Source organism: Narcine bancroftii, chromosome 11 (assembly GCF_036971445.1).
Source record: "Narcine bancroftii isolate sNarBan1 chromosome 11, sNarBan1.hap1, whole genome shotgun sequence".
Taxonomy (NCBI): domain Eukaryota; kingdom Metazoa; phylum Chordata; class Chondrichthyes; order Torpediniformes; family Narcinidae; genus Narcine; species Narcine bancroftii.
The window spans coordinates 59,416,697-59,431,510 of NC_091479.1; the positions used below are offsets into that span (position 1 = coordinate 59,416,697).

Sequence of the window (14,814 nt, forward strand, 5' to 3'; positions counted from 1 at the left end):
TCCCTGGAGAGAGTTTGTAGTGTTACAAGATCAAACCAGCAACCACAAAGAAGGCAGGTCACACAGGAGTAAAGATGAACAATTACTTAATTAACAAAAATTCACCTTCAAACTTTAATTCAAAATCCCCCCCTTTTATAACAATGCCCACTGGTTACTATGCAAATTTCTATAACAGTGTAAAATTAATAAATTCCCCAGCCTAAATATAACATGTGCAATTAAAGTCTAAGTTATATTTCCAACCAGCCCTAAGAAAAACTTAGAAACAAAACAAACACAAAACACACAAGACTCACATAACTTCTATCTCAACCGAAGCAAAGATCATAAACAAAATTCAGTTTGTTTGGTAAACTGAAGCCAAAAGATCTTTGAGAGAGAGAGAGAGAGAGAGAGAGAGAGAGAGAGAGAGAGAGAGAGAAAACAAAATTTGAAGTTGTCTTCTTGTGTTGGTTGCAGAGAGAGGAACAACTGGTTTCGTCCAGATCCTTCTGGTTGCCTTCGGAATGTTCATCCTTCTTGAAATCCCAACATTCTAAACTGTCCTCCAGACCATGACTCATGCTCTGGGCCTTCTTCCACTCCACACCACCCAGTGGTGGTTTATCGTCCAAGTCCATAAATTTTTAGATGATTTTCTGCACATGCTCAGTCCGTCTTCCACTCTCTCAGCAGTCCACCTTCACCTTGTCTCTCTAAGGCAAAGTGTTACTTTTTAACATAAAACCACACAACACATAGGCCAATACACAACACAGAACTCTGAAACAGTAGACAGACAAGGGAGATGAGTGTGGACTTCAGGACGACAAAGGTAAACCAATCTCCGTTAAGCGTCATTGTGGAGAGGGTGCCAAGCACAAACTTCCTTGGGGTGCATTTCAAGGACGACCTATCCTGGACCCAATAGTCTCCTCATTAGTCAGGAAGGAGCAGCAGCACCTGGACTTCCTAAGGAGATTGAGGAAAGCAAGGCTACCGACCCCTGTCTTGACAACATTTTATAGCAACATAATTGAGAGTCCTGTCTGGCTGCATCATCGCGTGGGATGTGGCTGCAAAGCATAGGGTCTGGTCAATACAGAGGATCATCAAATGACCGCGAAGATCACTGATCTCTTTATTGATGACATTTACTGGAACCGTGGCTTAAATAGATCCCAAAGAATTATTGAGGACTCCTTTTACCCAGAACATATTTTCTTTGATCCACTACCATCAGAAAGAGGTACAGGAGCATCAAAATCAGGGAAATTCCTTCTTCCTACAGGTTGTGAAATTGATGATCGGAATCGTGTAACCGACTAAATCATTCCAAGATATTAATATATGTTTATTTTAAATTATATCTTTTTATGTGTGATAGGCTCTATCAATGACTCCAAAGCCATAAAGTGAGGAACAAGAGGCTTTATTATACTTGTAGCTAGCCCGATTCCAAGTGCTCAACTGAGGACAGGGAGAGGGAGGCTTTATTCCAGGGTCACAAGGGGAGGAGTTACCAGGGAGCAAGTCACCAGTGGCGGAATGGCCCAGCTACCCATTGGCTGTCACATATTAGAATTACCACATTCCCCCCCCCCTTTTAAAACAAAAACCCTGCCAGATTAAAATCCTTGAGGCTCCGCCGGTCGGGTGACGTCCTTTGCCACTGTGACCTGCGCAGTTCCACCGTTAGTGTACTGGTCAGCTCCATTGCCAGTCGTGTGTCCTGAGGCTGGGGAGGGAGGGCTGGCTTCATTGGAGTTGGGGCTTGGCTCTATGTGGGCGTAGTCATGGTGGTCGGAGCCGCTGAAGCAGGGTCCGGGGTGTATGGTGTGGTGGGTGGGGGTGGGTCGCTGTCCTGCACCGAGTCCCTGACGGGGGAAGAATGGATGTAGGTGGGACCTGGGTTGAAGGGGTGTGGAGTGGGTACGGGTCTCCAGCACATGTCAGGTCCTGGACGGGGACCTTGTCCTCATGGCCATTGTTAGGTCTGCTTTGTTCATGAATGAGTGAGACAAACATCAGGCTGAGTCGAAATCAGGGTTCTTTGTTCTTTATTACCGGATTGTAACACTTGCGACTAACAAGTTAGTCGGAGAATGCATTCTGCCGTTATCAGCAAAATGGTGATTTTTTATACCCTTGGATACATGTTTAGAACATCATCATATCATTACTTGTCCAATGACTAAAACTGTTGCTATCCTTTCCCTGCTAGCTTCCTGCCTCTCAATCCATCAATGTCTCTCTTATCTTGTAAGTACAAGGATGCATTCTGTTACTCCTTAGTACTGGGTGACTCCTTCTCCGGTCCCATCTCATGATGTTTTACCTAACAGGAGTACAAGGACACCTCCCCTTCTTGTTACTGCCCTGTACAGGGTAACTCCCTACACATTCCCATCTCATGATGTTTTACCTTACACCATCCAGGTACATCACATAGGCATACTGAGGGTTGGTGTGCAGGAGTTGAACCTCTTCGACCAGTGGGTCAGACTTATGACCCCTCGTATGTTTCAGCAGCAGAACGGATCCTGGGGATGAGAGCCAGGGTGGCCGTGTGGTTCTGGTCCCCAACTTCCTGTGGAAGGAAAACATGCATTCGTATGGGGTTGCGTTGGTAGCAGTACATAGGAGGGATTGGATGGAGTGGAGTCCTTCCGGCAAGACTTTCTGCCAAAGGGACACTGTCTGACCTTTTGATTTAAGAGCCAGGAGGACAGCTTTCCAAATTGGGGCATTTTCTCTCTCTATCTGGTCATTCCCCCGGGAGTTGTAACTGGTCGTCTGACAAATGGCAATGTCTCTAGCCAGCAGATACTCCCACAGTTCGTCACTCATTAAAGAGTACCCCCGATCACTGTGGATGTAATTCGGGTACCTGAAGAGGGTAAATGTGCTGCAGAACACCTTTATGATGGTGGCTGAGGTCATGTCGGGACAGGGAATGGCAAAAGGGAACCTGGAGTACTCGTCAATGACGTTCAGGAAGTATACATTCCTGTTGGATGAGTGGCTGAGTCATTCAAAGGGACATGTGGCCTTTATGAGGTGTGAGTTGACAGGCTGGAAGAACCGTGGTTTGCATTCCACTCAGACCTGACAGTGTCTGGTCAATGACCTGACATCCTCAGTGGAGTAGGGAAGCTTCCGGGCTTACACAACGGGGAACAATCTCATGACTCTGGAGTGGCAAAGTTCATTGTGGAAGGACTGGAGGCGGCTGAGATGTGCGCTGGTGCTTATACCCCAGGATAGAGCATCGGGGGTTGGGGGGGGGTCGTAGCTAGAGAGCTTGATTCTCCACCTCAGGATTTTGTCACTTTTGATTGTACCCCGCTCGTTGGTCCATTAGCAGGGCAAATCTCTTCCCGCCCAGGTAATGACACCAGTGGCGTACCACCTCAATGATAGTCTATGCCTCCTTCTCAACAGAGGAATGCCGTGTCTCAGGACTGTGAAGGGTACGGGAAAAAAAGGCTACTGGCCTGTCTGCCTGGTTGAGAGTGGCGGCCAGCGGGAAGTCAGAGGCATCGCTTTCCACCTGAAAAGGGATGGATTCATCCATGGGATGTATCGTGGCTTTAGCGATGTCTGCCTCGATCTGGCTGAAGGCTGCCCAGTCTTCTGCCAATAAGGCAAAGTTGTGGTTTTATCAGGGGGTAGGCTTTATCGGCATAATTGCGCACCCATTGGGAGTAATAAGAGAAGAACTCCGTAAGGGGACGCATGCAGTCGGGGTCGGGGCCAATGACATCATGTATCACGACACATCCGAGGAGTTCCAGGAAAAATGTGCTAAACACACACATGTCCTCGTTTTAGGTCAGATTGGGGGACTTAGCAGTGTGAAGGAATTTGGAAAAGTTTGTGTAGTGGTCCTGCTGGTTGTGGCCGCAGATGGTGACATTATCTAGGTAGGGGAGCATGGCCGTCAATTTGTGCTTGTCCACCATCCGATCCATTTCCCTCTGAAATATGGAGACACTATTGGTGACTCCAAAGAGTACCCGGAGGAAGTGGAAGAATCGGCCATCAGCTTTAAACGCAGTATACTGGGGGTCTCCTGGGCATAGGGGGAGTTGGTGGTACCCCGACTTTAGGTCAGTTTTGGAGAACACCCTGTACTGGGTGATATTATTGACCATGTTGCCGATCTGGGGAAGGGGGTATGCATCCAACTGTGTGACGGGGTTTATCGTTTGGCTATAGTCAATCACCATAAGGGGTTTACTTCTGTCCCTGACCACCACGACTTGGGCTCTCCACAGGCTGGAGCTGTGCACTATGAATGCCCTGTCCTCAGCGCTGTGGCATCTACTCTTAGTGGCTATGGGCATAGTCCGGGGTCAGGTTCTCAAACAATGATGGTGGGGGTATGTGGAGGGTGGAGAGACAGCAGGTGTGGGCTGGCTGTGGGGGGGTCTGTGAGCTGGGGGTTGTATACAGTGTTCGGTGGTTGGGGGGCCCCCCCGAATGCCATCATGACACTCCTGAACTGGCTCTGGCAATCCAGACCTGGAAAGATCAGTGCACAGAGCTGAGGCATTAACAGGAAATGGAAATTCTCGTAACGTTTACCACACACAGTTAACGACACAATACAATACCCACAGATCTCGGGAGGTCGGTCCTTTGTGACATTGATATTTTGCCGCTCGTTGGTCTGACAGGGAGAGAGAGTTTGTGAGCAGTGTCTGGGTAGATGAAGCTTTCAGTGCTTCCACTGTTAGTTTGCTTCCCATTTACCTCGATCTCCATCATCAAGTGGGTGATCGGGTGAGGGCTGCCCCTGATTCAAGATGATGATGGTCGTCATCGCTGTCAGAGGGGGTGCCAGTTCGGTAAGAAGGGAGCCCCCATGTTGACCACATGGTCGCACCTGAAGGGGTGGATGAAGAAAGAGGTAATGATGTCATCCACGATGGCAGAAGTGGAATCGGGTAAAATGGTGACCCTCAGATCATGCACACAGTCAAACCGTTCACAGCCAGAAGTGATGTCGTCCACGACACCAGAAGTGGAGTTGGGTAAGATGGCCGACCTCCAGGTCACGCATGTAGTCAAGCCGTTCAAGGCTAGAAATGATGTCAACGCTCCAGGAGGAAGTGGAGTCAGGTTCAGTGGCCAACCTCCAGAGGTGCATGCAGCGCTGCTCAGTAGGGGAGGCTTCGACACACACTTTCTCGAAGAGTCCTTTCTGCATCCCGAGCAGGTGGCTTCTCTTGCCAGAAGCGTCACCAGGGGTGCAAAAGTAGCACTTCAGGCGCTTGGCTGTGGCAGCAGTAGTGGGATCAGGGCCTCCCTGTATGGAGGTGGTCTGTGATGTTGGGTCCAAAAATGGCTGCGCTGGCAGCCCACACGTGGAGGGCCCGTTGCCAGTAGCGATGGATTCAGCATTGCAGTGGGCTGAATCTAGAGTCATATCGAGCCGGAGGGGTTTCTGCAACCACAGCCTGTCTTCCTTGAGCAGTCGTTGGTGGATGTAATCGCACCTCACCCCAGCCACAGAGGCATCCCCGATCAATTCGTCCACATACTGGTCCACCGATACGGGGGCAGGGATATTGCCCCTGCATTCTCGCCCCAGATCATGAAGGACCTTAAAGAAATCATCCAGAGTCTCACTGGGTTGCTGTTTTTTCGTGGCCAGGAGATACCGTGAGTAGACTTCGTTTATCCGCGGTCTGTAGAGGAGGTGGAACTCGGTCATGGCATCGGGGTAAGTCGTGCAGCCACTGATCACCAAGTATGCACGGCGGCTGACCCTCGCTAACAGTAACTTGAGTTTCTTCTTGTCAGAGTCTACGAGGAGCTTCCAGGAAGTCTGTGAAGCACTGGATCCACTGCTCATACAGCTGTGGGCGTCTGTGGGTCGAGGTCTAGCCTGTCAGGTTGCAGCAGTTTGTCCATCCCGTGTGGAAGATTTAAAGTATAATAAATTGATAGGCTCAATTAATGACTCCAAAGCCATAGAGTGAGGAACAAGAGACTTTATTATACTTTATACATAGCTGGCCCGATTCCAAGTGCTCGACTGAGGACAGGGAGAGGGAGGTCAACCTTTATTCCATGGTCATAAGGGGAGGAGTTACCAGGGGGCGAGTCACCAGTGGGGGATGGCCCTGCTATCCATCGGCAGTCACATATTTGTATCACCACAATGTGATTACAGTGTGCTGTGCATTGTGTATGCACAATGGGAAAATTCTATATGACCTTCACATATGTTTGCTTCAAGTGCAGAGTGTAAGTGGATTATCTGCACATGCTGTGGGGATTCATTACAGTGTGTCCTATTTAACTGGATGTGTGCATTCTTTCCTTTTCCTTCCAATGCCGAGCGTCTTATATTTCCTTAATAATTAATTGCAGCACACACATTTTGGACTTTTCTATGAGAATTATTGGATGAATGCATTACATTGTGAATTAATTCACTTCAATTTAAAGTGATCAAAAAGCTCCTTTTTTTTCCACTCAAGTGGAAATGTATACGATGATCTTCTTTGTTCCTGATTTTGGCATTCACCAGACAAAATGAGGTCCAGAGAGGATCCCTTTTGCAAGGACTTCTGTTTGTGGCTTGGATATGTTTGAGCCACATCAGCTCCTTGTGTTCAGACGCTGATTATTTTCAGAGTGGCACATCTGAATGACGATAAATATGTTTCTCTCCTAGTTTCGACCTGTCCTCACAGCTGGAATTAGGTTCTCACTTGTCACCCTCTGGAATGGAATCAACACCAGGCTTCCATTTGTAACTGTACACAGAACTGCACGGTCCCTTTCTCTTATCAGTACACTGTAGAGCTCAATCACTAAACACTAACATAAAACAAAATCCCTATGAGACCTTTCTTAAAACAAATACAACAATGGAAATTATTGTTGATAACAGAAAGAAAGACCATTTTTTCCATTGCCAAGTCTCTTTCCTGACCCTGGATCATCGCCAAGTGCTTTACTGCTCGTGAAGTGCTATAAGAGCATTGATATGTTGAGATTTGTTTAAGTGTGGATGAGATCCCCAGGATTGCTTCACCATCCACAGACCTATCTGTCTCAGCATAGAAAACTTGCTTCCACACTGCACTTTCTGACTCCACGATATCACAAACACATCTTGGTCAGTTTTGAACAGTGCAAAAAAAGTGCTGGAGAAACTCAACAACATCCATGGAAAGTAAAAGGCCGTTCATTAGCAATCTGGGCCAGAGCCCTTTAAAATAATTAAGAAGCACAGTTAACATTATAACATGGGGACATGATTGCACACAGATGGTCTCACTGACAGGCATGTGATGATAGATTGGGTAAACGCAGAGAGTCTTTTGCCCATCATAGGGGAATTAATAACCAGAGAACATAGGTTTAAGGTGGAGGGAGGGTAGTGGGGGGTGACATTTAACAGGAACTTGAAAGGTAATTTATTTACACTCTCATTGATGGGTGTATGGATTGGGTTGCCAGATGATACTGTTGTAACATTAGATAGACTGCCTTTAGAAGGATATGGGCCAAACACAGGCAAGTGGGACTAGTGTGGGTGGGACATTTTGACCGATGTGGGAAAGTTGGCCTGAAGGGTCTGTTTCCATGCTTTGTCGTTTCTAGGAGTAAATATTGGCCAGTGGACCAAGGAACAATTTGTGCTTGAAATAGTGTTATCAGATCTTTTTTTCCGTTTTGGGAGCTGATAGGACTTGGTTTATTGACTCAACTGAAAGGTTGCACCTCCATAGATAAGTTGACACACACACACCTACACTGTGTCAGCTACAAATGAATTAAAAATGTGTCAGAGCATTGAAAGAAGAACATATGATCATCTGGAAAATCTTCAGGATCAGGTCCGATGGTCAGAGTTTTCCTGTACTTTGTGTCGTCATTACAAAGATCCAGAACTCCTGTAGGTTCCACAATGTCTATGTTGTCTGGCCACAGATCTTTTGCTAAAGACCCACCCATTCAAGATAGAACTTGCAATGAATGAGATCTCATTTCCAGAGAAATGGAGAGTCCAAAGTTTAAGGGCATCGATTTTTTTTAAATTGTTTGAGCTGCAACTGTGAATAGTTATTTATCTATCCTGTTATATTAATGATCTGTTTCTCTAACGGCATATTTTGGAAATTTGTTGTAGCCAATGCATTTATGTAATGGTGTGGATGCGACAAGAAGGAATGTCAGTGCCTATGCACATTGGACTCATAAGTATGACAATAACCATCGTCATTATCAAGTTTAGTTCCTGTACTTTGTTCACAGTGTTCTGCCTCATGTGGAAGAGGTATCAAGCACCGGGAAGTGGTCTGTGTAGATGCGGGACAATCCATCGTGGACAGAAAACAGTGTGAGCATTTGAAGAAGCCACGTGTTCACAAAAAGTGCAGATCTGGCCGGTGCCCAGCCTGGAGATCCACCCCATGGATGGAGGTAGGTTCCACTCTGTTGAAAAATCAGTACATCTTAGGTTTACTGCATCGTCAACTTTTGGAAATTTCAACATGCCACAGTTCTATTTCAGTTAGTGTGGAGTTCGCAAACTCCTGGTTCCTTGCACATCCAAGAGGCATGCAGGTTGGGGCACTCATTGGCTGCTGTAATTTACCACTGCTGTGTGAGTGAGAGGGGGAGAATCTCCCGGGGTAGTCAGTGGGAATATGAGAGGAATAAAATGGAGATCAATGTGGGGCAATAAAGCAAAAGATTGTGCTTGATGGAAATATTCTCTATTTCAATACAAAGAGCATTGGAGGAAAGGCAGATGAGCTTAGAGTGTGATTTGGTATGTGGAATTATGACACTGTGACCATTAGTGAAATGATTGCAGGAGGGACAGGACTGGCAGCTCATTGTTCCGGGTATTCGTATTTTAAGGTGCGATAGAGTGGGAGAGATGAAAGGGGCATTGCTTGTCAGTGAAAATATCACAGCAGTACTCAAAAAGGACAGATCAGTCTACTTGAGCAATATGGGTGGAGCTGAGGATGGGAAAGGTATGACCATCCTCATGGAGTTTCATTGTAGACCACCCTATAGTTAGCAGGAATTGGAGGAGCAAATCTGTGGAGAGGGAAACACAAGGTTGTGATAGTTGGGAATTTTAACTTTCCACATATTGACTGGGACTCCCATAATGTTCGAGGGCTGGATGGATTAGAGTTTGTCAAATGTGTTCAAGAAAGTTTTCTAAATCAATATATAGTGATACCAACTGGAGAGAATGCAACACTGGATCTCCTATTAGGGAATGAGACAGGACACATAATAGAAGTATGTGTAGGGTAAAATTTTGGGTCCAGTGATCATAATGCCATTAGTTTCAAATTAATGATGGAGAAGGATAGGTCTGGGCCTCAGGTTGAGATTCTAAATTGGAGAACGGCCAATTTTGAGGAAATGAGAAAGGATCGAGAATGTGTGGATTGGGATAGGTTGTTTTTGGGCGAGGACGTGCGAGGTAAGTGGAGAACCTTTAAAGCCAAAATTTTGAAAGTTCAGAGTTTGTCTGTTCCTGTCAGGATTAAAGGCAGGGTTAGCAGGCATTGGGAACATTTTGTAGAGGGATATTGGGGATCTGGTTCAGAAGCAGGGAGAGAGACCAAATGAGGTACTTTTGAGGAGTAAAACGACATAAGAAAAAGTTAAGGAGGAAGTCAGCAGAGTAAAATTAATTCATGAAGTTGCTGTGGCAGACAATGCAAAGGAAATCCCTAAGGGCTTTTTCAGGTATATTAACAGCAGAAGGATACCAATGGACAAAATTGGTCCCCAAGAGTCATGGGAACTAAGGAAATCAAGCAGTGAGCTCATGGAACCCACACAGAGTAAAGAGCAGGAGGTGCTTGCTGTCTTAAAACAAAAAAAGATAGATAAATCCCCAGGGCTTGACAAGATATTCCCTCAGGTTATATGGGAGGCCAGTGTAGAAATTTCAGAGTCCCTGGCTGAAATATTTAAAATGTCCTTAGCCACAGGTGTGGTGTTGGTGGATTTGGAGGGTAGCTCACATTGTTCCATTGCTTAAAAGAAGTGAGCCTGATTGGTAGACTGTTGGAAAGTGTCCATAGAGATCAGATATATCTGTATTTGAATAGACAGGGACTGATTAGATTTCAGATTTCAGATTTATTGTCAGAGTGCGTACATGGCATCACATTCAACCCTGAGATTCCTTTCTCTGCAGGCAAGGCAGAATTACCACTTATCAATAGTGCAAAAAAAACTACTCAACATAAACATGTAAACAAATAAGAAATGTGCAATACAGAGTGGCACAGTTTGTGTAGTGGTTAGCACAACACCGTTACAGCGTCAGCAATTGGGACTTGGGTTCGAATCCCATGCTCTCTCTAAGGAGTTTTAAAATTTTTAAGATTTAACATACAGCATGTTAACAGGACATTTCAGACCCTGAGTCCGTGCCGCCCAATTTACACCCCATCAACCTACACCCCAGTACATTTTGAATAGTGGGAGGAAACTGGAGCCCCGGAGAAAACCCACACAGAAACGGGGAGAACATACAAACTCCTTACAGACAGCGTGGGATTCGAACCCTGGTCTGGTCCTGATCGCTGGTGCTGTAAAGGCTTTGTTTTAACCACTACACCAACTGCGTCGAACATACAAGTTTGCACCTTCTCCCCATATTTGTGTTGGTTTTCCCCGAGGGCTACAATTTCATCCCACCCTTTAAAAATGTTCTGAGGTTATAGGTCAATTTGGTGTCATTGGACAGCATGGATTCATGGGCTGAAAGGGCCTGTTACTGTGCTTTGTGTCAATACTAATAAAAGTAGAAAAGTAAGAGTCCTTAAATGAGTCCCTGATTGAGTTTGTCGATGAGGAGTCTGATGGTGGAGGAGTAGCAGCTGTTTTCGAACTTCATGGTGCGAGTCTTGTGGCACCGAGACCACTTTTCTAATGGTAGCAGCAAGAACAGAGCATATGCTGGGGTGAGGGTCTTTGATGATTGCTGCTGCTCTCTGATGGCAGCGTTCCCTGTAGATGTTCTCGATAGTGGGGGGAGGGTTTTGCCTGTGATGTTTTTCAGGGGCTGTGCCCACTACCTTTTGCAGGGCTTTACGCTCAGGGGTATTGGTGTCCCCATACCAGACCATGATGCAGCCAGTCAGCACACTTTCCACCACACACCTCCAGAAATTTGCCAGGGTTTTTGGTATCATACCAAACCTCCTCAAACTCCTGAGTTAAGTAGAGGCATTGACGTGCTTTCTTTGTGATGCCATTAGTGTATTGATTCAAGGAAGGATCCTTTGAGACAGTGACTCCCAAGGGATGGTCAACATGGGTTTGTGTGTGGTAGGTCATGTCTTACAGTTTTTCAAGGAGGTTTCCAGGAAAGCTGATGAAGGAAAGGCTGTGGGTGCTGTCTACATGGATTTTAGTAAGATCTTTGACAAAGTCCCACATGGAGGTTAGTCAGGAAGGTTCAGACACTCAATCTTCATCGTGAAGTAATAAACTGAATTTGACATCAGTTATAAGGGAGAAGCCAGGGAGTAGTGGTGGATGATGGTTCTCAGACTGGAGGCCTGTGACTGGTGGTGTGCCTCAGGGATTGGTGCTGGGACCGTTGATGTTTGTCATCTATATCAATGATCTGGATGTTAAGGTGGTAAATTGGATCAGCAAGTTTGCAGATGACACAAAGATTGGAGGTGTTGTAGATAACGAGGAAGGTTTTCAAAGCTAGCAGAGGGATCTGGACCAGCTGTAAAAACAGGCCGCAAAATACAGACAAGTGTGAGGAGCTGTATTGTGGAAGATCAAAGCAAGAAAGGATATATATGGTAAATGGTCGGTCACTGAGGAGTTTGGTAGAACAGAGGGATCTGGGAATACAGATCATAATTCCCTAAAAGTGGCATCACAGGTAAAAAAAATAATATTGTCATCTAATAGTAGATAGAGTTATAAAGAGAGCTTTTGGCATATTGACCTTTATAAATCAAAGTACTGAGTATAGGAGTTGGGATGTCATGGTAAAGTTATGTAAGACATTGGTGAGGACAAATTTGGAGTATTGTGTGCTGCTCTGGTCACCAAGCTATAGGATGGATATCAGTAAGGGAGAGAGTGCAGAGAAGATTTACTAGGATGTTTCCTGGACCAGAAACTGAGTTACAGAGAAAGATTAAACAGGTTAGGACTTTAGTCCCTGGTGCATCAAAGAATGAGAGGGACATTTAATAGAGGTATACAAAATTATGAAGGGTTTAGGACAAGGTAAACACAAGTAGCCTTTTTCCCACTGAGAGTACGTGAGATACAAACTAAAGGACATGGGTTAGGTTGAAAGAGGAAATGTCTAGGAGGAACATTAGGTGGAACTTCTTCACACAGAGAGTGGTGGAAGGGTGGAATGAGATACCAGCTGAAATGGTGAATGCAGAGTCAATTTTAACATTTAAAATTGTGGGTCTTGAGAAGTTACACAGAAAGGTTAAACACTGATAATTTGAACGTCAACTCAACAAGAAAGTCAGAAGAGACACAGATACAAGGAAGAGAAGTAGAAGTCACAAACACAGATGCAGACACAGAAGAGGAAGAAGACCAACTCTGCATAGAGGAATAGAAGGTAAAATAGATGGACAGTATATAGATTTTTAAAAATTTCAAGAACAAATGAGAACATTAAAAGAATGGTTGACATTAGAATTTAGTGAAATGTAAAGGAAAATGAAAAGTACAGAAGAAAAAGTGAGTAGAATAGAGCTGGTCATGACAGAAATAGGGAAAAGATTAGAAAATGTGGAAGAACGAGAAATGGCTGTAGAAATGGAAGTGAATGACCTGAGAAGAAAATTGGAAGACAGTGACTGTAGAGCTCGTTGAAAGAATCAAAGACTTGTTGATCCAAACCAAGGCTTTTATTAGCAAAAGACAGGAGCTCTTTACAGGTGGCCGACCAGTCCGGAATGATCCGACCTGGCTAAGGACACAACCCTTTAAGGCCCAGACATTAGGTGTGGCTTAGCTCTCAGCCAATCGCTGTAAGCACAGTCTAGATACTGTAACTAAATACAATATGTACATTGGTGATAGATCTGTACTATCACATTGACAAAAAAGTTAGAGTCACAGGAGTTTGAAAGTGTGACATTATAACCATATAACCATATAACCACTTACATCACAGAACAGGCCAGTTTCACCCTACTAGTCCATGCCGTAGCAAATCCCCACCCTCCTAGTCCCACTGACCCGCTCCATACGCTTCAAGTCCCCTCCTATCCATGTAACGATCCAATCTTTCCTTAAATGTAACCAATGATCCTGCCTTGACCACGTCTGCCGGAAGCTCATTCCACATCCCCACCACCCTCTGCGTAAAGAAATTTCCCCTCATGTTCCCCTTATAATTTTCCCCCTTCAATCTTAAACCATGTCCTCTAGTTTGAATCTCCCCCTTTCTTAATTGAAAAAGCCTATCCACATTTACTCTGTCTGTCCCTTTTAAAATCTTAAACACCTCTATCAAGTCCCCTCTCAATCTTCTACGCTCCAGAGAAAAAAGCCCCAGTTTGCACAACCTTTCCCTGTAACTCAGACCCTGAAATCTTGTCAACATTTTCGTGAACCTTCTCTGCACTCTCTCTATTTTGTTTATATCTTTCCTATAATTTGGTGACCAAAACTGTACACAGTACTCCAAATTTGGCCTCACCAATGCCTTGTACAATTTGATCATAACCTCCCTACTCTTGAATTCAATACTCCGATTTATGAAGGCCAACATTCCAAATGCCTTCTTCACCACACCATCTACCTGAGTATTAGCTTTGAGGGTACTATTTACCATAACTCCTAAATCCCTTTGTTGCTCTGCACTCCTCAATTGTCTACCATTCAATGTATATGACCTATTTAAATTTGCCTTTCCAAAATGTAGCACCTCACATTTATCTGTATTAAATTTCATCAGCCATTTCTCAGCCCAAACCTCCAGCCTTCCTAAATCACCTTTTAATCTATGGTAATCTACCTCACTGTCCACAACACCACCAATCTTTGTGTCATCCGCAAACTTGCTTATCCAATTCTCCACCCCTACATCCAGATCGTTAATATATATAACAAATAATAGTTGACCCAGGACCGAACCCTGAGGAACTCCACTAGTCACCGGCCTCCAATTGGACAAACAATTTTCTACCACTACTCTCTGACACCTCCCATCCAACCACTGCTGAATCCATTTCACTACCTCCTTATTTATACCTAATGCCTCCACCTTTTTTCCTAACCTCCTGTGGGGAACTTTGTCAAAAGCTTTACTAAAGTCTAAATAGACAACATCCACAGCTTTCCATTCATCAACCTTTTTTGTAACCCCCTCGAAGAACTCAATCAGGTTTGTCAAGCATGATCTACCCCTGACAAAACCATGCTGATTACTCCCTATCAATCCCTGTACCTCCAAAAATTTGTAAGTAGCATCCCTCGGAACACTTTCCATCAACTTGCCCACCACAGATGTCAGACTTACAGGCCTATAATTCCCAGGTTTGCATTTGGACCCTTTCTTAAACAGAGGAACCACATGCGCCACCCTCCAATCCTTTGGCACCACCCCCGTGGCTAGTGACATCCTAAATATCTCTGTTAATGGCCCCACTAACTGTCCACTAGCCTCCCTGAGTGTCCTAGAGAATATTTTGTCCGGTCTGGGAGATTTATTCACCTTTATCTTTTTTAACACAGCCATCACTACCTCCTCAGTTATCCTTATATGCTTCATGACCTCCCCACTATTTTTCTTTACTTCAACTGGTTCAACATTTTTTT

At 44.9% G+C, this 14,814-nt stretch overlaps 1 protein-coding gene across 6 annotated transcripts in view; it reads left to right on the top strand.

Moving 5' to 3' along the window:
* Positions 1 to 14,814, top strand: part of LOC138745789 (A disintegrin and metalloproteinase with thrombospondin motifs 20-like) — a 381,593-nt gene that overhangs the window by 292,665 nt on the left and 74,114 nt on the right. For all 6 annotated transcript variants that reach the window (XM_069903086.1, XM_069903087.1, XM_069903089.1 and 3 more), the window contains one exon: positions 8,263 to 8,430. In XM_069903086.1, coding sequence (XP_069759187.1) covers positions 8,263 to 8,430 — 168 coding nt within the window. The remainder of the gene's footprint in view (positions 1 to 8,262; positions 8,431 to 14,814) is intronic.